This window comes from Ictidomys tridecemlineatus, chromosome 1, assembly GCF_052094955.1.
Source record: "Ictidomys tridecemlineatus isolate mIctTri1 chromosome 1, mIctTri1.hap1, whole genome shotgun sequence".
NCBI classification, from domain to species: domain Eukaryota; kingdom Metazoa; phylum Chordata; class Mammalia; order Rodentia; family Sciuridae; genus Ictidomys; species Ictidomys tridecemlineatus.
In genome coordinates this window covers 68,906,615-68,932,526 of record NC_135477.1, presented here as the reverse complement: position 1 = coordinate 68,932,526, position 25,912 = coordinate 68,906,615, and the positions used below count along the sequence as shown (strand labels likewise).

Genomic DNA, 25,912 nt, shown 5'->3' with positions numbered 1-25,912 from the left:
GTATATTATAATGTCAGTACATGTATAAAATGTGCAATAATCCATCAGGGTAATAAGCACTTCCATTTCCTCAAACATTCATCGTTTTTATGTGTTGGGAATTTTGTATTCTTATAGTTACTTGAAATATATCATAAATTGTTTAGACCAATACTTACCCCTCTGTGTTTGGGAAAAAATAGCTAATTCCTTCAATCTACCTGTGTTTTGCTGCCCCTTATCCTACTCCCCAACCTTCCTGGTCTCCATTCTATGAGACTGACTTTTTAGTTGCCACAAACGAGTGAGAACATGTGGTCTTTGTCTTTCTTTGTTGGATTATTTCACTTAACATAATGAATGACCTCCAGTTTCCTCCACATTCCTGCAAATTATAGGATTTGATTATTTTATGACTAATATTCCATTGTGTATATACCACATTTTCCTTTTCCATTCATCCATTGATGGACATCGTGGTTGATTCCATACCTTACCTATTGTGAATAGTGCTGCGTAAATATGGGAGTGCAAGAATCTAGTATGATGATTTTATCCCTTTAGATTTATGAGGAGCATTTTGTTTTTACTGATATTTTAAAGCTTCTAATATACTAAAGTCTTAATATATTTGTCACAAACAGCATAAATTTTCTCTTCAGTTTATCAGTTGTGTTTTAGCTTTGCTTATATTCCCCCATTCCAAAACAACATTTATAATTTTTTAAGTCATCAAATTTACTAAACCTTTTATTTATTAGTTTTTGAAGGTTCTTCCATATTCTCAGAGTATATACACAAATATATATATATATATATATATATATATATATATATATATATATGACTTGATTATTTTCTGACTAATATTCCATTGTATATATACCACATTTTCCTTATAACATATATTTTAGTATTTTCTAGATTTTATTTTTATTTAAGTATCTGCTCAATCTCAAAATTTTCTGATATAAGAAATAGGGTATAAACTTTATCTCTCATCCTGAAGAAAAATCAACTTAAAATGGATCAAAGACTTAGGAATTAGATCAGAAACTACCCAACTCCTAGAATAAAACGTAGGATCAACGCTTCAGTATTTAGGCACAAGCAATGAGTTTCTTAGAGATGGAAATAAATTTAAAACTTTCTGCACAGCAAAGGAAACCATTAGGAAAATGAAGAGAGAACCTACAGAATGGGAGAAAATCTTGGCTAGCTACTCTTCTGACAGATGATTAATAGTTAGAATATATAAAGAACTCAAAAAACTTTACACCAAAAATGAGATAACCCAATTAATAAATGCACAAATAAATTAAAACAATACTTCTTAAAAGAAGAAATACAAATGGCTAACAAAAATATGAAAAAATGTTCAACATCATTAGCAATTAGGGAAATGAAAATCAAAACTACACTAAAATTTCATCTCCTGCCAGTAAGAATGTTAGTCATCAAGAAGACAAGTAATAATAAATGCTGGAGAGGATGTGGAGACAAAGGAACACTTTTGCACTATTGATGGGATTGCAAATTAGTACCACCACTACGGGTAATCAGTCTGGAGGCTCCTCAAAGGCTAGGAATGGATCCACTATATGACGCAGCTATACCACTTCTCAGAATTTCTCCTGAAGAATTAAAAGCATTGTACTATAGTGATACATACATACCCATAGTTCTCAGTAGCCAAACTATGAAACCAACCTCGGTGTCCAACAACAGATGAATGGACAAGAAAACATGGTATATATACACAATGGAGTTTTATTCAGCTACAAAGAAAAACAAAAACATGCCATTTGCAGGAAAATGGATGGAAGTAGAAACCATTATGTTAAGCAAAATGAGTCAAAGTCAGAAGGTCTAGGGATGTACGTTTTCTCTCATTTGTGGGAACTACAGAGGAAAAAGGAAAAGAAAGTTGGGGGCAGATCTCATGGAAATCAAAGAAAGATCAGTAGAGGAAAGAAACCAAGAGGTGGGAGGTGGGAAGGGAGGGGTAAATGCTGGGGAATGAAATTGGCCAAATTATATTGTTACATTTTGTGCGTGTACAAACACGTAAAAACAAGTCTCATTATTATGTACAATTATAATACACCAATAAAAATGTAGGAAAATTTTTAAAAATATAGGGTATAGAGTTAGATTTAGTTATTTTTTATCCAGAAGGCCAATAGGTTTTCTAAAATATGATTTTAGCTGATGTTTAAGATGATCATAGACAAGAGTCCTAGGAAACAATGAACAAAGAGAAACTTGTGCAACAAAGGGAAAGATGTGATTTCCCGCCTTAGCCTAAGTATTAGCTATCTGAATAATCTGCAACAAGTCTTTCAATCCACATAAACCTCAATTTCCTAATTTTTAAAACTAAGTTGCTGGAATAGATACTTCCTAAAAATATTCACTGCTCCAATTCCATGTTTGATTCTGTTTTTTTCTAAGTCTATAATTTGAGAGACTACCTAAAAAGAAAAGCTAGAATATAGCTTAAACAATCTATTTTGCTTAGATTCAGTGATAATTTTCCATTCCTTAGAATAATCACTCATTTCATTAAGGATGCATCATTTCTCATGTTGTTCCAGCCCGGAATGTGCATTGCTAAGGGACCCGGACGAGATATGATTGACAGCACACAAATTATTGGGCGGACTATTTACCAGAGAGCAAAGGTAAGCCATGGGCCCAGCTCCTTGTGTCTGCATTTAGAATTGTTCTTTTAAGTCCACTGACATTATTTATTAGGAGGTCGATAATCACAAGGAAGACAGCAAGAACTCTGGCTGCGCCAGGAAGTCTGGAAGATGTCAGTTTGGAAGGTTGTCTTCGTGCACCACACAGGAACTGTCTCTGCCTGATTGGGTCAGATGTTTTATAGGAAGTACATCTAAAACCAATTAATCAGGAAAACATTTTATTTCAGAATATTTCGAAAGCCAGAGTGCTTGCCTCAGACAGAGGAGATAGATTGATTGTAAGCTGTTCAATTACTCTGAATTCACCTAGGACCAGCCCCATTTAAATTCTCGGAATTCTTTCAAGTCTTTGCCTGCCCAAAGTCATCGTACCATTTCTGAACTTGTCCTTTGGTGACAAAGCTGAGTGGCACAGCTCTTACAGTTTGGATTCCAATTAGTTCCTCCTTTTCCTTGATAGAGCAAAGGCATGCCATCTTTATTTTTTTTCTTTCTTTATATTTTAAACGCTTCATGATGAAGAACAGAATCTGGTCTGAAGTGAGATCACTATGCATTATTTTATCCTCCTCCCTCTCCTGAATTTTATCGTCCTTTTGGTCCCCATGTTTTGAATCAGTTTCTATGGAGACAGCTTTCTGAGGAAAGAAGAAAGGATAACCCCTCAACTGACATGGACCCAATAGAGAGAATGAAGGCCATTTGTTTTTATAGCTTATTCATACTTTTGGGTGTGTGCATGCTCCTGCAGGTGCACATGTTGGTATGTGTAAATTTTTCATTCCCAGAGTTCTAAAAAGTTTCAGGAGCAATTAAGAAAGAACAAAAGCATCTTTAAAAAAACATCACACACAAAATTGGTAGCAGCAGCCAGCTTAATTGCTGCCGTTTCTTTTTAATCACTGTGGAATTATCAGTGGATTATTCTAAATTAACATATTCTATTTAGGGGGTGTGCCCCGACACACTTTGGTGTCAGAAATTTTGTTACCATCCTGGGCCTGGGAGCCATAGAGATTTGGCCCACATTCCAGATTCTCTTCTCCGCAAGGCACAACTTGCCTCTTAATTAGGAGAGGCAGGCTGCAGCAGAGCTCCCAAGCACTTACCTGAAAGTTCACCTGTGGCTGTTGGAAAGGGGTGGGACAGAGTGGAAATGTCTAGGTCCAAGAACAGGGAACTTGTGCTGAAGCAGGATTTGCTTGTATTTTATAATACAAATGAACAAACACAAGCATTTCCAAATACATTTTGACTTATACTTCCCATGACTGTAAAAGCATGCTGCATTGACCATATTAAAACAAAACAAAACAAAACAAAATCACCAGAGGATAGAATGTGGGTGGCAGAATTGATGCAAATGAAGTGGGACTTGGGGGTCTTTCAAGCCACCACTCGGCACCTGAACTCCTGGAGGACCTGAGGATCCTGAGAAGGATGAACCCACAAGGATACAGCCTGAGGAGGATACATTTCTCATTCCAGCAAAGAAAGTATTTAGGCCCATCTAGTCCTAATCTTAAATTTTCTTGACTGTCTTTCAAATGTGGCCCTTAGTGCCCAGGCCTGTATCACTAGAATTTTGTATTTGTGAGGAGTACACACAGGTCCACCATCTTGGAGCTTTTAAGCTTCTAGGAAGCAATTCAGTTTGACAGAACCACCCGGGTAGTGGCTATTTCTAAGCATACAGCTAAACAAAAGTAACTCATGGGTAAGAGTTGCTTCTCCAATTTGGTGCTTACTGGGTTCTGTTGGAACCATTCGCCTTTGCTGTTTGGCTTGGGGCAGTAAGCTATGTGGTTCTTCTAGGAACTGTATGCCTCTGCCTCCCAGGAGGTGACTGGGCCACTGGCTTCGGCTCACCAGTGGGTGAATATGACAGATGTGACCGTCTGGCTCAATTCCACACACACTGTAAGTATCGCTGACTCACACTGACGATGCCCCAAGGGCAAAAGGCTAGGGTGATCTAATTATTTACTTGCAGCTTAACTTCAATTTCTTTCTTTCTTTCTTTTTTGAAAACTTTCCTTTAGGCAAAAACGTGTAAACCAGCATTGGGCTACAGTTTTGCGGCCGGCACAATTGATGGAGTTGGAGGCCTCAATATTACACAGGGTGAGGTGAAGGTGGACAAAAATCTGTGTCCCAGGTTCTGAAGCTTCTGTGTGGGGCTTGGGATAAACCACACAGCTTTGCTATCTTGTTTGATTCTGTATCTTTGCTAATAAGGTTTAATAGGAGCCAGTACATATGCTACTTTTTTTGTTTTAGTACATTGATATATTGTATATTCATCAGTTCAGGATACTTAGGTCATCCACCATCTCAAACAAATGTCATTTCTTTGGGATGGCAACATTCAAGATCTTTTAGTTATTCTTTTAGTTTTATTTTTTATTTGTTCTTTTTAGATATACAGGACAGTAGAGTCAGTATATTTTGACATATTTATACAAACATGGAACATATCTTATTCTAATTGGGATCCCAGTCTTGTGGTTTTCTAGTTATTTGAATTATACACTACGATGTTGTGATCACTCTTCTGTGTAATAGTGCATTAGGAGTATTTTCTCCTATCAGGCTGTGACCTTGGACCTGTGAGGCGGTCTTTCCATATCTCCATACCTCCCTCCTGCCATGGCCTCCAGTAACCACTGCAACCTCCAGTAACCTCTAAGCTCAGCTTTTTAAAATCCCACAGATGAGTGAAATCATGTGGTGTTTATCTTTCTGTGCCTGGCTTAACATTATTATGTCCAGGTCTATCCATGTTGCTGCAAATGACAGGATTTCATTCTTTTGTATTGCTGAAGAGTACTCCATTGTGTATATGTATCACATTCTTTATTCATTCGTCTCTTGGTGGACTCTTGTTTGATTCTGTATCTTTGCTATTATGAATAGTGCTGCAATAAACCTGGGAGTGAGTGCACAGGAAAAATTTTTAATTGGGGCGAGGCTGGGAAAGAAGTAAGAGAGTCTGGAGGGGAATTGTCATTCAACAATGTGAACTTTCCACAATGTGAATTGGTTCTTCCATATTTTATTTTAGTGTTTCCCTGATTTTATTGTAACCAGTATGCCTCACAACAGAGGCCTTTTAGAAGCCCAAAGCATATGGTCTCAGGTCCTCTTCCTAGATTAAAATATTTAAATTTGTTTTTTTCAGGTCTTTATTTTTTTATTCTCTATTTTTATTGGTGCATTATGGTTGTACATAATAGTGGGATTCATTGTTACATATTTGTACAATGGACAAAATATAACATTATGATTTGGTTAATATCATTCTCCAGTGTTTCCCCATCTCCTTATCTTCCTCCCTCCCTCTGGTCTCTTTCTGCTACTCTACTGATCTACCTTTGAGTTCCAAAAATTTATGAAATATTATTTTAGCTCTTCCAATTTTATCTAGGCTATCAGTATAATAATATGCATCGTAAAGGCAATAAAATGGAAAATATTGTAGTGTATTACGTACACACAACATTGTGGCTTATTTCATTTTTCTCTTAATACACAGACACACATACATCATATATATATATATACATATATCTCCATTAATTTAAAAAAATTAGTTAATATAGTTTAGACTTGACATTCTTGACATCTTATTTCCTGGAAATCATTCATCCAGTTTGATTTAATATTTTACTAAAATTAGTTTTTAAATAACAGACTTATTGAGAGGTGATTCACATGCCATACAATTCATCCATTTAAAGTATACAATTCAATGATTTTTAATATATTCACAAATATATACACCCATCACCATAGTCGATTTTAGAATATTTTCTTTAGTTTGTTTGTGGTACTAGGGGTTAAAACCAGGGCCTTGTATTTGCTAGATAAGCTTTCTCCCACCAAGCCACATCCTCACCCAATTTTAGAACATTTTCATCACCTCAGAACAAACTGCACACTTCAGCGATCCTACTCTCTCACCCCCATCTTCCCCCATACCTAAACAACCACTGATCTTTCTGTCTCTGTATTTTCCTATTTCATATAAATGGGATTACATAATACAACACTTTTTCATGACTTCTTTCATGTAGCATTGTGTTTTCAAGTTTCATCTATGTTGTAGCATGTACTTCATTCCTTTTTATGGCTAAATGATACTCCACTATGTCAATGTGCCAGATATTTGTACATTGATCAGTTGATGGAAAATTGGGTTGTTCCAATTTTTGGCTATTATGAATAATGCTTCAATGAAAATTCACATACAAGTTTTGTGTGGGTATATGTTTTCATTTTTCCTTCTTGGATACATATGTAGGAGTGAAATTTCTGAATTATACAATAACTTTATATTTAATATATGAGAAGCTGCTAGATTACATCTAAATTGGTTGCATTGTTTTACATTTATTTCTGATTTTATTTGAGCCAGTATATTGTTTTACATTTATTCTAGCAGTGTATAGAATTCTAACTTTTCTACATCTTGGCCAGTACTTGTTTTCTGACTTACTGATTTCACCTTGTTTAGTGGGTATGGGATGTTATCTCATTGTGCTTTTGATTTGTACTTGCTCATGTACTTGCTCATTTTTACATCTTCCTTGGAGAAATGTTTATTAATTTTTTTCTCATTTTTAAGTTTTATGGTGTGTGTGTATGTGTGTGTGTGTATGTGTGTTAGATGTTTGGGGATTCAAGAGAGATTCTTTCAGAGACCATACATCAGACAACTGGTATTGTAAGTTGGGTAGTCATTTTTATTTTTTAAAATAGGAAAGAGATGATTTAGTTCACTGCTCTACCATTGATTGTATCAAATTGTTTTTATTTACAACACAAATAAGCAAGGTTAATATACTCAAAAATTTGAGGGTTTTTAACAAAATATATTCCTTTATTCTCTAGTTTAAATTCAGGATCTAACTAACGGCTCATTATATGATGGACAGGGGGTTTGACTTTTCTGATACTCAGACTGCCAGAAATAATTGAATAACCAAATCTATATAATGGCTTTTTTTTTCAGAGGGTTAGTTAAGGGATCATATTAATCAGAATATTTATAATAGGAAAAACAGAAGGGGATCCGTTTTGGGATACCATTCGGGACCAGCTCTTCGGCAAGCCATCGGAAGAAATTAAAGAATGCCATAAACCAAAGCCAGTCCTTCTTCACACTGGAGAGGTAATACTTTTTGATTATAATAGTGAAATTCATATTTTGTTATTTTTAGATTTATGAATTGTCAGATAACAAATAACAAATATCTGCTGACATAGGAGATAACATTTAGATTTCACACATAAAATTTTGATATTAAAATATGAATGCTGTAAGTCTGAGGACCTCAGGTCATGATATTAAATATACTGAGTTACCTTATTGCACTCATGATAAATAAATGAAAAAAGACAGTGGACAGGAAGAATAAGATTAACACTTATCTTATTCATTTATGTTGGCTCCAGGAAGCCAGTCTGCACAGAATTCTCGGTAGAGGAAAGTATCTAGGTCAAACAAAAGGACATGTCCACATCCCAGTTATTTCACACTTCAGACAACACTATTAACTAAAAGCAAGTATCTTTTAACACTCTTTTGGAACATATATTTTTTACATTCTAAATATGAAAAGACTGTTCTAGTATTCATAGAAACATGGATTATCAAGGTGGAAATATTCTTTAAAACAGATTTTTTTTCTAATCAATTAAAATTCTTAGAGAGGAGGGAGGAAAGGTGGAAATGGAATGATAGACTATACGCTAATATGTATTTGAAAAAAGGGTAGCTTCTCTTGTCAAAATCTTAGAAAATAAGACGCAAGACTTAGGAACTGTAAACTTGAAGTGCTGTTACAGTGAAGACAAATTGTCACATCCAACTACCAACAAATGGCATTCTCCATTCATGGGTTTAGGACAGTCACTCACAATACCCTAGTATATTTGTGGGACACTATGATTTCATGACACATCTACCAAAAACTTCATTGTTAAGTCCAGGTAACTGTAGCGTTAGCATTTGAGATTCTTACTTTCTATGGTCAAAAGATGGGTGGTCAGAAAATTTCCTTTACTATAGTGTTTCAATGTTTTAAGTGAGTTTTGGATTTTTATCCCATCAAAGAATTATGATCAGGACATAAATATCCATGTAATATATCTGGTACTACATCATAAATTGAAAATAATTCTTTGATGGGATAAAAATCCAAAACTCACTTGAAACACTATAGTAAAGGAAATTTTCTGACCACCCATCTTTTGACCATAGAAAGAATAATATACCGAACATGTTTTTTTTGTTGTTTGTTTGTTTTGGATTCTCAGCTATCAAAACCTCATCCTTGGCATCCAGATATTGTTGATGTTCAGATTATTACTCTTGGGTCCTTGGCTATAACTGCTATCCCTGGGGAGTTTACGTAAGTGTTTTCATTTAGTTAGAAATGTGTTTATTGTGTGTTTCTGTTGGAATTAATTCCTATGGGAAGACAGTTCTGTATTAATCTCTTGATGTCACTCTTGACTGTGTTTGGCAACAGTGACAAATATTTCTACCTGCTTTTGGTGGGGCCTCTTTAGAATAAATCTGTGCCTATTAGTGGTGGTTCACCTGAAATAATCATAAAAATGTATGAACTTATCATTTTAAAGTAAAGTAACCTTGAAATAATATGAAAATACAGTACTTGAAACAATCAATGTAGGTGTTAAAAACATGTAAGAATGCTTTAGACCTACTTCCTATATAATCTTTCCTATCTCAGTAAGTGGCACTTTTTGCAAACCCAGTTGCTCAGACCTTATGTCTCAGAGCCCATCTCTGAATTTTCTTTTTCTCTTTGAATCCTTCAATAAATTCTGTGCATTCTATACAACCCTTTCTATCATTTCCCTCTGGGCTACTACTATCTCCCACTCAGACTATGTCAATAACCCCCTATTTGTTCTGCTCAATTCCCTTACTCCTCTATATTCTCTTCAGGACATAAGAACCTTCCAATAGCTTCCTGTTTCATTCCAGACAAATCATCAAACCTTTATAATATTCCCCAAGTTCCTCTGCAGGCTCTTTGATGGGATTTCTTACCACTGTTTCCTTGCTCACCCCTGCTTCAGCCACCTTGTGTGTCTGCATTGGCAAAGTGTTCTGTATGGAGGGTCCTATACAAGCACTTCCTTGACTCACTAAAGATGGTCTTGATTCAAGCCTTTAAACTTATGGTTTCTTCTGCCTACAGCACATTCCCTCCAGTTATCTTCATGGCCTGATCCTTTATTCTTTCAAGCCTTTGCTTAAATCTCTAACAGGGATGTCAGTCAAACTACATGAAATAGTCTTTATCCACAGTTACTGCCACCACTGTCACCTCAACTCCTGCATCAACACCAGCATCACTGCCATTGTCCCCACATGACCACCAAGCTTCCTTTTCATTTTTACCCTGCTTTATTATCTGGAGCACTTATGTCACCTCACATTTTTATTTACTTATTGACCTTCTCTCCTCCGGGGAATGTAAACATTGTACTCCTGAAATATTAGCACCAAGAAGTGGGCTGTATTTGTGGTAGGTACTCAATGTTTCATTGAAGAATTCACCATCTGAATCAAATGGCAAGTTCTTTGTAGGCAGGAATAGTAGTAGTACCCTTTCTCCCTGCTTTTGTTTTTATTTACATGGATTACATTTGGTGTATTTTGTTGAATCAATGAGTAGAAAATGATGAAGATCTTTTGCTGTTGATATTCACCGATTATGTACTCCCCTGGTGTCAAACTGATTGTTGTCAGTTTGAATTTCTGTTGAAGATAGGACAGTACAGGAAAACTCCCTCAAATTTGGCTTCGTAGCATCATTGAGTTCCTGCATACTTTACTGTTATATGATCTGAGCCAGGGCATTTTCAAATTTTTACTAGAAGTCTCTCTGTACACTTTGTACACATTCTGAATAGGAGAACGTTTACATAATTCTGTTTTCTTGACTTAGGACCATGTCTGGAAGAAGATTTCGAGAGGCAGTTCAAGCAGTAAGTTAAATATAAAATAAAATTCCAGACGTTCATATTTGGTGAAGAGGAAAGAATTCCCTATGTCTTTTAAATTATATTATTTTCTGATGGCTAGAATGTTATACTTCTTGAAATTAATGGCTAGAGATTAATATGGGTGGTATAAGAACGAGACTTTAAAAATATAAGGGAATTATTATCCAGTTAAATACATATTTTATATGTATTTATGTTTAAATAATGTAAACGTTGATAATAGTTATATGGGTTAAATAGTAAATAATCCCTAAACTTACTATTTTAAACTTTATAAATGGTATAAATAAAATTTATTACATTTTGGGCATTTTGTTTTTAATCTATATTTGTGGTTTCCTTTATATTTGGAAACTATTATAAATAGCATATAAAATGACATAGAAACAGATGTGTTGTTACTTGGAACTTTAAATAACTATCAGGTTAGCCATACATCCCATCCATTCATTATATCTTTTAGGATATTGATTTTTTTAAAAAAAATTTAGGATATTGATTTATTTTAGTAATAACTAGACTTTACGTCTGCAAATGTGATCGTTAAGATGTCCAGAGGTTCACTGACATACCCAACTGTAGTGCAGAGTTATGTTGCTAATTTTTCATCAAGGACTCTGATACATCTGCATTCCTTGGCAGTTTTGCTCATTTCTGAGAAGAGTGTTGTTAAGAGACACACCTTACGATAGAAATTCACATAAGTGATCTCACATTCAGTTCTATATAAAATAGTCTTTACCCATGATACCACTACCATCATCAATCACATCCACACCAGCACCCACACTGGCACCACTTACCCTTGTCACCATAATGATCACCATTCTGTGAGCCATTAGTCTGAGATGATAATAACTTTAAGATGGAGAATAATTTTACTGGACTCTACTTTTTCCTCCTAGGAATTTGCATCTTATGGAATGAAGAATATGACTATTATTATTTCGGGACTGTGCAATGTTTATTCACATTATATTACCACTTATGAAGAATACCAGGTAAAGTAAAAAGTTCTCATCATTTACATGAATTACATTCTGGCCAAGACTGTTGTGTCCTATGTACACTTCCTAAACTTCTGCTATCATGTTTCTGAGGGATGATTTTGTTTTAGGTGGGGAATATAAGCTAATGATCAGCCAGAGGTTGTATTTTGGAGTTTCAGGTTCATCATTTTCAAGTTCAGGTCAGAATTCTAATCTCACTGACTTACACCTTACCTAGAAAAAAAATGACTTTGTCAGGGGTACTGGTAATAAGCTTAAAAATAGCTATCCATAGTGCATTTTGTGCTGTAAGCCTCTGCAGAACCTGGGAAAACTCTGACAACAGCTATTTAGTTACTAGTTAGGCACTTTGCAAATGTAATCTAAGTAATCTGTGCAGTATGTCCTAAAGTAAGGTATTATTATATCTGCAATGAAGATTAAGAAGCAAGGTCCCAGAGAGTTTAGGGGAGCTGGTCTCTAGTGTTGCTTCTTGGTTTACACATAGTCCAGAAAGCAGCCCAAGTACTTTTTAGTTATAGTAAACACATTAAAACAGTCAAGAGTTCTACAACCGATGATTTCTAATACATACCTGCTGCTTATATCATGGTAAACCACACAGATGCACATGGTGATACCAGAAGTGAAATCTACTCTGTGGCCCTCCGTTGGCTTTGCTGAAGGTCCCTGACTTGTAAAAATCCTGTTTATGCCTTTCACCTTTCTGAAACTATAAAACACCTGAGATAATCAACTTCTAAAGAGGAAGGTTTATGACAACTCATAGCCTGTGACTGGGTGGATCCCCTGCTTTTATATCTTTGGTAGGGGTGCTGAAGGGCAATGGCAAGAGTGTGTGGTGGAGCAAAGTCATTCACCTCATGGCCAGGAAGCAAAAATGAGAGAGGAAAAGCTGGGGTCCCACTGTCCACTTCCAGGGCATGCTTGCAATGACCACAAGACCTCCTACTAGGTCTAGCCTCTGAAAGGTTCTACCATCTCCCAAGAGCACCTTGATAGAGACCATTGCTTAACCACATGGAGCTTTGGAGGACATTCCAGATCCAAACTATGGCATTGTTGAATATGGGTTCTTAACTAGGCAAACTAGGAGAGGGATGATTACATTCTTTTTTTCACCATTATTAAGACTGCATATAATAAACAACAATAATATTAGCAAATACCTCTGTTTTTGTTACCAATAGTAATCACAGATCTTTTAATATGACATAAAATGATTGCAGATCTGGAAATATCTTTTATTCCTTTCTCTATTGTAAAAGCAGAGTGGTAGCTATTAGATCTTGTGTTTCAATAGCATAACAAAGCATACTGGGTTACAAAATTGGTCATTATAGTTAGATAAATGCATTTTAATCTAATTCATTTCCTTTGTCAATCTCATGTTATTTTATTTTAAAATCACTATTCTAAGAGTGGCCCATAGATCCAACAGTCTGCCAAAGGAGTCTATGGCACAAAGTTGGGAACCCCTACTAGCTTGTCTCCTGGTCCAGGAGATGTGGACCTGCAAGGATTACTATGAAGTCATTAAATAATCAAACAGATAAGTACTGGTAACAGAGGCTGTACTAGTCACTTTCTGGGATATAACAATGAAAAGACTCCGTTCCTGCCTTCAAGACCACTGGAAACTAATATCTAGTAGAAAGAGAACAGATGATCCCATTTCTGTGAAAGGTTTGCACAGGTGATACGAAAACAAGGAGAAAGAGCACTAGTCTAGTGTGTGTATTTGAGGACAGAGACTGGAAGATGTAACATTTTGTCTGAATTATTGAGAAAAAGTGAGTGTTCGCCAAACAAATAAAATTAGGAAAGTGTTCTATATTGAAGGTAGTGAACACGCAGAGAACCAGAGGGACAGACTTAGAACATTAGTGGACCATAATTAGTGAGTGTCTTGGAGTAAGTATGTTGAGGGTGGTGGTGAGACAAGGGCTAGGACGGGGGCAGGGGTTAGTTGATGGAGAGTCATCTGGTTAGTGCAGCACAACAGAGCTTTGGCTCAGTAAGGAAGGTTCTGGGGAAATGCAGTAGGATTCAAGCAAAGGAATGCTTCAGTCTATTCTGTGATTTAGAAAGGACGCAGGATAACAATATGGAGAATGAATGTGAAGGCCACGTATAGAGACACAACTGATTATGAAGTTGTAGCTAAGATCTGGAAAGAGATGTGGGTTTTGTACAAGAATTGAAGGCACAGGAAAATGGACAGACTCAAGAAGTTTTAAAAGAGGGAGAATGACATGATTTGGAGTCTTAGAGGATGTAGGATGAAGGAGAAAGAAGAGTGTAAGTTGACTATCAGAGGATCCTTGTGTGAGAATCTGGAAGGATGGCATTCATTGGGATGCAGAATGTTGCCAGGAAGACTGGTGGGTCTGGAACGCTGTGTGCCCTTTTGGATTTGATGACATTGAGGGTCTGTGGAACAACCAAAGGTCTGGTGCTCAGGTAGAGAGAGGGCCTTTTGACTCTCATTCTTAGTGCTGCTTGGGTTAAAATTCCTTCTCCAGAGAGGACTGTTAATACCTAATTGATCCAGGAGTTACTATAACTATTTTAACCCTATTTTTTTTTCTCCTGATGTGTGCCCTTGGGAAAATCACTTCACAGACACAAGCTCAAGAGCTGGCACCCTCTTTCAGATTGAATGGAGTGGTAATATCAATGGTATAAGCAGAGATATTAATGGTCATTAATGGCCTTTTTAATTAATTTTTTTATATATGACAGTGGAATGGATTACAATTCATATTACCCATATAGAGCACAATTTTTCATATCTCTGGTTGTATACAAAGTATATTCACACCAATTTGTGTTTTCACACATGTACTTTGGATAATGATGTTCAACACATTCCACCATCATTTATGACCCCCTGACCTCTCCCTTCCCCTCCTACCCCTCTGCCTTGGTCTTTAATGAGTAGTTTATGAGACCCATTTACTTGGGCTGGTAAATGGAAATGCCCACATTCTTTTTTTTCTAAATAATATTAAAGATGAGGCTGGTTTTGAATAATGTGGATATTCAACCTAAAATGTTACACCTCTGTGAATGGTTTGTTTGAAATGTGCAGAACTGTCTACACCTCTGCTTGCTTCTGCAGGCTCAGCGGTATGAAGCAGCATCTACAATTTATGGACCACATACTCTGTCTGCTTATATCCAGCTCTTCAGAGGCCTTGCCAAAGCCATTGCAACTGTAATTAAATGCCCCCCCTCCGTGTGTGTGTGTGTGTGTGTGTGTGTGTGTGTGTGTGTGTGTGTATGTGTGCATGTTTGCCTCATGGGGAGGAGGTATAGAGGGAGGAAAGAGAAAATATTACCTTCACATGTTCAGTTTCTTTGACAACCTTTATATTAAACAAAAAGTGCATCTACCTGAAATACATACAGGGTTCCCTACAAGAAACATAGCTTTGTGATATTTCTTAAGAAAAAACCCAACATTTTACTGATAGTAAAATTCAAATTCAGTTAACATCTTTAGTGGCGGCAGCTTTTTCTTATATTTAATTTTTTCATTCTCACAATTATCATGAGAAGAAGATATTGTTTGCTTTCATTTTTCAGATGAGCAAAAAGGCTCATAAGTCTCAGGCCTACTATAATTATATTTGGATGTTGGACCAGTGCTCTGTTATCCTTGCCAGATTCTCTGACTCACTTCAAGAGTTGAGTAGTACATCAATTGTAGGATGCCAATTTTCCACATTATAACATCTCTAAAACTGGGGTGTATCTTCCAATCAGAGAAATCTTACCATTATAATTAATAGCACTTGTTTTTTACTATCTTGGTGATTAAAAACATAATATAGGTCATTATTGTGAGTGGATGCTTAGATTTTATGAAATACAGTATCACCTTGGGATGCACACTACCTTGGAAGTGCATCTACCTGAAATACATACAACTGAGCAAGTTTACTTAAATTTAAAGAAACTTTAATTGTGGAAATTGTTCTTTTGGGATACAGTTAATTGTGAAGCTGCACCTGTGGTATACCAGATTAGTCAACAAGTAGGGTAAAGATTTTAAATGATCATTAGACCCTTATATAATAACATACAAGCCTCTATAAAAGCTGTGAAATGATTGTGGTGAAGCACAGACAATAAAGCCTTTTGAAAGAAAGAGCTTGGATATATGATATAGGAATAGATGACATTGCTGTCCTGTAGGTACAATTGGTCGAATATTGGTACTTTCATATGCCTCTGCCATTTGTTTCTCATTGTGTATAAAAATTTCTGCATGTTGTGTTTACTTTGCATGTCTTTAGTGGCATACATCTGTAATCCCAGCAGCTTGGGAAGCTGAGACAGGAGGGTTGCAAGTTCAAAGCCAGCCACAGCAATGGTGAGGCAATAAGCAACTCAGTGAGACCTTGTCTCTAAATAAAATGCAAATTAGGGCTGGGGATGTGGCTCAGTGGTTGAGTGCCCTGAGTTCAATCCCTGGTACTCCACCCCTAAAAAATTATTTGATTTTTATTTTATCATAGTTTCTCAGTTGAATTGTGTTACTGATGTAAAATTATTTGTACTTTCACTTTTTATTATAAAAGCTGAAACTACTTGTGGAGTATTTAAATTATATAAAAATATAAACCTATAACCTATCCTTAGAAAGAACTATTGGGTAACTTTGGTTGTAGCCAGAGATTTCTAGTTCTTCTCACAGAAACAAATTCTTCAATTATGGAGATTATTTAGTGAAGAAAACTAGTTCAGTCTGTGAAAATTTGATCTCCTTTACAGTAGCACATTTAAGAATACCTATGTGATCTTGAAAAAATGACTGTCTGCAAGTCTATTTTCTCACTTTCAAAATGAGAATGGTAATACATACCTGTCCCATATTGCTGTTGTAAAGATAAATACACATTGTGAAGGTTAAATAACATTAAATATATACCAAGAGCTATTAAGTTTGAGATTCACATTCTGAGGAAACTATTAGAAATGGTAAATTTTGTGGAAAAGAGGTTAAACCAGTGAGGATGTCAACTGATCTTAAATTTTGAAATTAAAATGTGTTTATTATTTTCTTTAATTGTTATAGACAAAAATTCAGAAGGAAAATTGGTACTGACTCTAGGAGAGTTTCAACACGTTTTGTAGATTCAGAGAACAATTCCAGTGTCATGTTATGAAGGCTTATCATGTGTGAAGCTCTTGTCCTAAGGCCACACAATTTAAAAATGGCTGCCCCAGAATCTAAACTTGAGTATTGTGCTTACAAGCTTCCTCTCTGATCCCTGTACTACACTTCTCAGGGGAATAAAACAGAAACCTCTGACCAAAACTTTCTTCTAATGGCAAAATACAAATGATGGTCATCCAGGCTCACATTTTGTTAAAGGTCATTAGGTGTGTGTGTGTGTGTGTGTGTGTGTGTGTGTGTGTGTGTGTGTGTGTGTACGCACGCACTTCCTTTAATGAAAGCATTATTTCTGGAGATAGATGTCTAAAAGGATCTTTGATTCCACATTGTGTTCCTTAAGCAAATGCTCTCTGTTTCAGGATACAGTCGCCAACATGAGCAGTGGCCCAGAGCCTCCATTTTTCAAACAACTGATGATCCCACTGATTCCTAATATTGAGGATAAACCACCAATAGGCAGAAATTTTGGGGATGTCCTAGAGCCAGTGAAACCTAAATACAGAGTGGTAAGACTCAGAGAGATGTTTTAAAATATTTAAGAGACATGTTTTTGGAGGTGAAGGGAAGGATATAGTTTAATATTACCACCTGCTACTAATCATACCATAGGGCAGCTTTACCAGTGATCATTTTGAGAGTTATTTTCTGTAGAGACTCTGTAAGTAAATAATGTAAGTAAAGAGAATGGGAAAGTTTTTATTTTCTGGGGGTAATTATGTAAAATTAGATTTCTATACTATAAATATTATTTTTTTCTTAAATGGATGGTGAAAGAACCATTCGCAGGCGCTGAGAGAATATGTCTTTTAAATCAAGCGTATGGAAATGAAGCAGGATCTTTGCCTGTGCGTTTTATGTTGATTGTGTGCTCTACAGAGTCTTGCTAAATCATTTCTAATAGGTGGGTTTTCTTGTTTGTTTGTTTGTTTTTGGTGTGGATTCCTTAGGAATTTCAACATATAGTAACATGTCAATTTTTTTAAAAAATAGCTCTGTGTATGTTTTCTGGATGTCTTCACTTTTTTTGTTTGTTTGTTTTTTTTTGTTGTTGTTGTTGAATGGTCTAAAACCTTGAAATACAAGGTTGAATAAAGTTGTGAGAATGAACATCCTTGCTTTGTTTCTGATCTTAGGTGAAAAATATTCAGTGTTTCCCTCATTTAATATGACACTTTCTTTAGGATTTTTGTAGATGACCTTATCAGGTTGAGATAGTTCTCTTTGATGCTTTACTTGTTCAAATTTTACTTGTGGTGGGTTTTGGATTTTTGCTGATGCTACTGTGGTGATCATGTTTTGTTTTGTTTTTGCTTCCTACTCTATTAAAATGGTATATTGCACTAACTGATTTTCAGATATTAAATACTCTTTCATATGGCATATTCATGCTTTTTCCTGTTGCTGATACTAACTTGCTGATATTTTGCTAAGGAGTTTTATATCTTTACCCATGAGGGATATTTGTAGTTTTCTTTTGTGCATTGTCTTTGTCTGCAGAGGTTGCAAAGAACAAATTGGATAGCATGTCCTCTTATATTTTCTGGAAAAGCATGAAGAAGATTATTTATATCATTTCTTGTGTGAATATTTGATTATATTTATCTGCAAGAGTCTATGGAATTGGGCTTTTATTTATGGCAATAATTTTAATTACTTATTTAATTTTTTTACTTGTTATAAGCCTACTCAAATATTTTATGTTTTTTCCTTTGAGTCTATTATAGGTCTTCCCTAGAATTTAACTTTCTTTTTAGTAATCTTTATCTTTCTAGCAATTTCCATTTGTCTAGAAACTTTCCCACTTTGTTTATGTTGTTTAAGTTGTTGCTACAATATAAAATTTGTTGTTCATAATATTCCCTTATAATCCTTTTAATTTTTCTAGGGTTGATAATGTTGCCTCCTATTTCTTCCTGATTTCAGTAATTTGTGTCTTCAAAGAACTAGATTTTAGTTGTATTGCTTTTATCTATGGTTTTACTTTTTACTAAGCTTTTTAGGAAGGGCCAGAAAAACTTTTAGTCTAGGGCAAATCCATTCTCCCCTACCCCTCACCCTATCCCACTGAGGTAAAACTCTTCTTAATTATAAAGTTTTCTAATCTGGTTGATGGAAACAGAACTTTTTACATACAACTCCATGTGAACCTGGGGATTCTTCCACCTAATTCTTTCAGGTGAATCTTTTCTGGCTTCAGGTAGCTCCCTTGCATGCTTGTGCACTTAAACTATGTCTTCTGCAAATTTTGAGTTGTCACCCTTCCCTGCCCCATTAACTCTCCTTTCTATGGTACTCTGCTCTCTGGTACTCTATGCTGTGAACTTATTCAGCCTTCCTGAATTCCCTCCTCCATACCTTCAACATAGGTAGACTCCCTGGCTTGACTTGAATTTCTTTTTGTGTCATGGCTTTTAAACTCTGAAGGCACTAACTTGGAGCAATTGTTTAAAGAATAATAATAATAAAGAAGAGATGAGGCACAGAGGCAGGGAAGTTGGCAGAGTGGTGTCCAAGCGGCCACACTTATTTATACCAATAGGTTACATTAGGTCATTAGTACCATAACCACATTATTGTTTAGAGTATCAATAAGGTTGCTTATTGGGCACTTACATTTCACAGTTACAATATGCAATGTTAGGAGCTTTGTGCAGTTCTCAAGAAAGTCCATTGTGTGAAGTTACTGTCAGGCGGGCAGCTCCCGGAGTCCAGAGCTTGGTGAAATGCTGCAATTATCTAGCAAATAATTTCTTCTATTCCCAGGAGCTATGTGCCTGCAATCAAGGTCGAGGCTTGATGAGGCTCTAACACAGAAGCATCTCAGGGCATTGACATACCAGATAGACATTGCACATATGTTAGCTATATTACTAGATCCTAAGAAAGAATGCAGGGCATTCGAAGGGTAAGAAACAGGGTGCTTGTTACCCTCTAGGAGTTTGCTCACCAGGGGCACGCTTTCCTATATATTTCCACAGTCAGAATCCCTACATAACTGTAGAGCTTATAATCCTTGTTTTCTACCACTCAGAGATTGTTGTTCAGTTTTTAAATTATTTCAGGTGGTAGAGTACTGCACACCAGAGACTCCATCTTATAGAAATATAAGTCATCCATGGAGAGTTTTAATGCCTCTTATTTGATTCAGTCTATCTCCTGGGTGTGTGTGTGGGAGGGAGGCATGAGAAAATTTCATCTACATTTGAATCTACCAGAAGAAAATTCATTGACCCCATGTTTATTGTTGCAAGGGTATTTCTTCTTCTCCTTTTCTTAGAAAGTAATCATGTGATTAAACAGAAAAGAATCTATATAGGCATCCAGAACATATAGTAGATAATGACTTGAATATGAGTACGGCAAAAATTCTTTTATTAGAGCTCACTAAATGAAATTTTTATTTCTAGGGAGAAGTTGCTGAAGTTACATTTGTAGGTGCTAACCCAAAGAATTCAGCAGAAAACCGGGTAAGCATCAATTGTCTTTGCAAATTTAAATTCTTTTAGAGGTTCACAACATAAAGAAAAAACGTGCAAACTTGTTTTGCATCTTATTTTTTGATGTGGGAAAATATGCAGGAGATAAAGTTAATGTGAAATGGAGTCTGGAAAAATAGTACACAGGAGATATCTAACCTGGCTCTATTTAGGACACATATGGCACAGTTCATATAGGACTGTGTTGTCTTTTTAGATGATGTTTGAACACAATCTCATTTATGTACTCATATTTAGAACTCCAATAATTCGTCAAAATAATTAAAGGGCCAAGCAAGTGAACTGTGTCCTTAGTTCTGTCTCCCTCCTCTGTGGGCCCCTCCTTCTTCTCTAGTATTGCTGCCCCTGGTCCCACCTCCTTTGCTGGGGGATGGTTACAGATCCCTGGGTGGATGCCTTGTGGGTGTGGGTTCTGACCCACGGGCTTTACTTTACTTTTTATTGACTATTCCCTACTCTTGACTGCTGGCACTAACAGGGTGCTTATTTATTAATCTTGCAAAATGGCATCAGAAACACTTGTACAATGCAAAAACGAACACTATAAGTATATAAAATAGAAAGTGAAAGTACCCTTCTTCTTATAAATCTGCTTTTCAGAGGAAGTATACTATTAAGAGGTCATAACATAGCATTTTAGACTTTCTTATAGGATATAGACTTTCATATAGGATCCATGGTATCTCCTACTCCATCTAAGGCCTTCCCAACTAACAGAAACTGTTAATAGTTTCTGATACCCATGTTTTGTCCCCAATGTTTGGTGGCTTCTACTAGTTTTCCAGTTGGTATTCTAGATGTAGTAACTAGGATCCATGGTATCTCCTTCTTCATCTAAGGCCTTCCCAACTAACAGAAAAAGTGAACAGGTCCTGGGCTAGGGTTGTGGCTCAGTAGTAGCGTGCTCGCCTAGCATGCATGAGGCACTGAGTTCGATTCTCAGAACCACATAAATGTAAAATAAAGATATTGTGTCTACCTAAAACTAAAAAATAAACATTAAAAAAAGAAATAGTTAACAGGTCCTAACTGGACAGAAACAGTTCTCTTTACAAATTACTATGGTTATGAAAACTTCTTTATTGAATGCAATCCATCAGTTGAATAATTAGAGAAGAATTTTATATAATTACATGGCTCAGTGTAAGTAAGCGGTATATTCAATAAAGGGTTATTTGAGCTCTGGTAAATGACAGGTGTAAAGACTATGATGGATAAAGCTGAATTAAGCACAAGTCTTATCTTTAAGAGTCACAGTCCAAAGGATTTTGAGGGAAATTGAAGATTTATGGCCTTTGCATTGAATAGCTTGTCATATTATTCAAATCTGTACTTTATTTGAAGCTGAATTCTTGGTCTGAAACAAATTGCTGTGTTACAGTGATCTTCCAATAGGGAAATAAAATCTGCTTATGATATGGTTTATGGGAATCCATTATGACAAAATAGAGGGACTGCCTTTAGCACCACAGGACAGGGAAGGTTTAATATATTCTTTTCAGTGCTTTCACTCAGGGAGGTGCTGTAACTAATAATTCATTCACTTGGAGATGGAGAGATGAAGAAACTTTTCCATTTTCCCTCCTAAATCACTAGGCAACTAGAGAAAGCTTTAGAATATAGATCAAGAGACACATCATGAGAAGCCTTGACTTATGCCTTTTTTAAAGTCTCAAGTTTTATTTCGAGTTTCTTTTCAGCTCTAACCTCCAAAATTTGCTTTGAGCTCCATAATTACACTTCCTTCAAATTTCTAAAAATGTCTTGGTTTTTAATAGACTGGATAAGTTAACATTATGAGACTATGGCATAGGTTAAGCGGAACGCCTAAGAATTCAGATGAAATTCAAATACATTTTCATACAAGGTTGACACGTGGTCATCAAAAGGTCTTAGTACAGAAAGGATCCTTTTTGTGACTGTGCAGTGCCTGATGAGTTATGTTAATTGCATTTCAGACCCACCAGACCTTCCTCACTGTGGAGAAATATGAGAACACTACAGCATCGTGGCAGATAATGTATAATGATGCCTCCTGGGAGACTCGGTGAGCATGACTATGGAATATTTTGTCTTTGTATATGTGTAAAGCCTCGAAAAGAGTTGGTTAGTAATGCAGGAAAGGAAAATGAGAAGACTGACTCTATATGGTATTTATGGTATCAAAGTCCCCAGGATTCTCTGGCTTTATTTAATTGATTTTTTTTAGACAAAACGGTGTGGTGTGTGCCTTTACAATGTTAGGTGCTAATGAGGTTATGGCTCCTGTCTTATAGACATCTTGGCAGTTTTTTTCTTTCCATGATTATAGGTATTACCCTTAAAAAATTGACTAACCTTCTTGCAGATTGGTTGAAAGGGATCTTGGTTGAGGGAGCGGGGATGTATCTACAGAGCTCAATGTTCCTATTGGGTAAAGAACAAGTCTATTTTCAACTTGTAATGCTTGTTTGTATATGGCCAGTGATTCTTTATTTGAACTATTGAAACTTAAGAAGTTACATTTAATTTAATTAATCACATTTAATTCTTATAGATGCAAGAAAAGAGGTAATAAGCTCATGGCATTCCTTCAGAGAAATACATACATCTCAGTGTCTTTTATTACCAGATTCTTGAGCTGAATAGATAATTTTAAGATTTTGACAATGTGTCTGAAATAAGAAAATATTTTTATTCTAAAGTCTATAACTCTCACACCATAAAATGTGGCATTTGGCAATTTGTGTCTGATTCAGATTGTTTTAAACCAAGTAATTCTCTGCATGCTGGTTTGGTTCACATGGTTAACTAAAAATAAGGATTTATCATATTGTGGTATTTTTGATAGCTATATATAATGTTTTAGTTAGCTTTGTGTGTCACCCGTGACTGAAAGACCTGATATGAGCAACTTAGAGTTGGAAAAATTTATTTTGGCTGATAGTTTCAGATGTTCAGTTCATGGTTGGCCAGCTGCATAGCTTTGGGCCTGAGGTAAGGGAGAGCATCATGGAATACGGGCTTGGAGGAAATCTGCTCAGAACATCCAGGAAACAGAGAGAAGAAGCAGAAAGAGTTCCATTTACCAGAGACAGAATATTAATTCAAAAGGCATATCCCCAGAGACATACTTCCTCCAGCCACACCCTACCTGTTACAATTACCATCCAGTTAATCTACGTCAGTAGATTAATCCACTGATTAGGTTACATACCTCATAATCTAATCATTCTACCTCTAAACTTTCTTGCATGGTCTCAAAAATGAGCTTTTGGGGGACCCTTCGTATCTAAACCATGACATACAAATACAGGCATGGGTTTTCTTTGGTGTGTAGGAATCTAAAATATAGGCAGTTTTTAAACAATACATATTTATTGTTAGAAAATGGTTATAGTGATAACAAGAAAGGATGATTTATTTTCAAAAGCTAAACCAGAATACCTGTCAGCACTGAGGATATGTTCAGACCTCTGTCTTGTTCATCAGGGTAGTTTGGTCAAATATTTATGGGGAGCACTGAGGCAGTCACTGAGACACACAGAACGTTGATCATACCCTCTTTGCCCAAGGTATTTACTTTCTGCACAGCTGAGGGATTGGCTAGTTATGCCATTGTGTTTCTTACAAAGGGTCTGGTCTCTGTGTGATCTGAGCCCATGTTTCTCTCATCTCACCACTCTTGCCCAGTTCACTGTTCCTGCTGACCTCTTTTCTGTTCCTTGGCCACTGCAAATTATTTTCTTCTTTGGGCACTTTGTATTCTCTGTATTCACTTTGCTTTTCCTCCTCCAGGCATGTGTGGACTCAGTGTAAATGAGGACTCCTTAGAGAAGGGTCTTAGTCTTATTGTCTTTGTTGCACTTCTTACTCTCGAAATTCTAAAATGTATGGGTTTATTACCTTTATTCCCATACCTACACCAATAAAATGTTAGGTTCATGAAACTTTAAACAATCTTTAAACCATCTTTATCTTGCTCACCACTGTATCTTTAGCTCTTGTGTCTCAAAATATACATTTTAAACAACTAAATTGATATGAAAAGAAGTATCAGAGTCTGATAAGGACAAAAAGGATGCTATAGAAATTTAAAACAGGGGACATCTATGTTCTGACTATCATGGAAGGCTTCCTGGGGTGGACAGAGTTTAGGTAGTTAGAAGGATAGAAGTAAAGATATTTCTACAAATAGCTGTTCTCTTCTAGAAAATAGGCATTTATGTCTATTCTGTTCAGTGTTATATCCTCAATGTCTAGAATAGAGCCTTGCTCAATGTAGGCCCTGCTTGAATATTCATTGAATGAATAATCACAAAATTTTTTTTTTGGTACTGGGGACTTAACTCAGGGGTGCTTTACCACTGAGTTACTACATTCCCAGCCCTTTTACTAATCATACTTTTTAAAATTAATTAATTTATTTATTAGGTATATATGACAGCAAAATGCATTTTGATTCATTGTACACAATTGCAGCACAACTTTTCATTTCTCTGGTTGTACACAATATAGTGCTGTACCATATGTGCAGTCAAATGTGTCAAAGAGTAAAATGGTGTTTTGCTTATTTGTTTTCTACCAACAGATTTTATTGGCACAAGGGATTTCTGGGTCGGAGCAATGCAACCATAGAATGGCATATTCCAGACACAGTCCAGCCAGGAATTTACAGAATAAGATATTTTGGACATAATCGCAAGATGGAGATCCTGAAGCCCGCGGTCATACTTCCATTTGAAGGCATTTCCTCCATTTTTGAAGTTGTAACTACTTAGTGAAAAAGCTGTTATTTATTTTAAAGACCAGCTTTACTCTGTATGTACTGACTGCACATGAATGTGAACTACCATTTGGACTTCTATGATCGCCCCTGTTTGGGGACAGATAGTTTACTGCTAATGGGACAGAGGCGTGTGTGTGTGTGTGTGTGTGTGTGTGTGTGTGTGTGTGTGTGAGAGAGAGAGAGAGAGAGAGAGAGAGAGAGAGAGAGAGAGAGAGAGAGAGAGAGAGAGAGAGAGAGGGAAAGGGAGAGAGAGAGGGAGAGGGAGGGAGGGATGGAGGGAGGGAGAGGGAGAGAGGAGAGAGGGCAGGGAGGGAAAGAGAGGTGTGTCCCATCATCTTACTACAGTGGCCAAGCACCTAGCAGTTCACAACCTAAAGCATGATTTCCCTGAAGGCTTTGCGATTATTTAAGGGACAGTTCCCTTCGATACAAAGCCTCTGAAATGTTAGTGAGAGTTTTCTGGAAGACTCTGCAAAAATCCTCTAGATTAAGCCTTCCTTTTATGGATGGAAAAAAATGAGATTTTTTTTTTCGATTTAAGATTAGAATAAGGTTATAAGACCTTTCCTCCAATTGCATTTAAAAATATTATGTAACCTTACATAAGTGTATGAGCTCGATTAGAGAAACAGAAAATTAGCATGCCAGTTTTTATACCCAATTAAGCATAGTCCATCAAAGTAGTCACTCTGGAGTTGGTATGCCTAGTTCAGAGC

General features: G+C 36.2%; 1 protein-coding gene across 3 annotated transcripts in view; it reads left to right on the top strand.

Annotated features, from left to right (window-relative positions):
- Asah2 (N-acylsphingosine amidohydrolase 2) overlaps positions 1 to 25,428 on the top strand; it is an 87,238-nt gene extending 61,810 nt beyond the window's left edge. For 2 of the 3 annotated variants that reach the window (XM_078042051.1, XM_078042049.1), the window contains exons 11-22: positions 2,577 to 2,663; positions 4,503 to 4,607; positions 4,730 to 4,811; positions 7,745 to 7,860; positions 9,009 to 9,103; positions 10,676 to 10,715; positions 11,639 to 11,734; positions 14,868 to 14,963; positions 17,291 to 17,437; positions 20,339 to 20,398; positions 22,387 to 22,475; positions 24,999 to 25,428. In XM_078042051.1, the coding sequence (XP_077898177.1) occupies positions 2,577 to 2,663; positions 4,503 to 4,607; positions 4,730 to 4,811; positions 7,745 to 7,860; positions 9,009 to 9,103; positions 10,676 to 10,715; positions 11,639 to 11,734; positions 14,868 to 14,963; positions 17,291 to 17,437; positions 20,339 to 20,398; positions 22,387 to 22,475; positions 24,999 to 25,188 (1,203 nt within the window). In that variant the 3' untranslated portion in view covers positions 25,189 to 25,428. Of the gene's footprint in view, positions 1 to 2,576; positions 2,664 to 4,502; positions 4,608 to 4,729; positions 4,812 to 7,744; positions 7,861 to 9,008; positions 9,104 to 10,675; positions 10,716 to 11,638; positions 11,735 to 14,867; positions 14,964 to 17,290; positions 17,438 to 20,338; positions 20,399 to 22,386; positions 22,476 to 24,998 lie in introns of those variants that run through there. The other variant, XM_078042053.1, reaches the window with a different exon arrangement.
- The last annotated feature ends 484 nt before the right edge of the window (positions 25,429 to 25,912 follow it).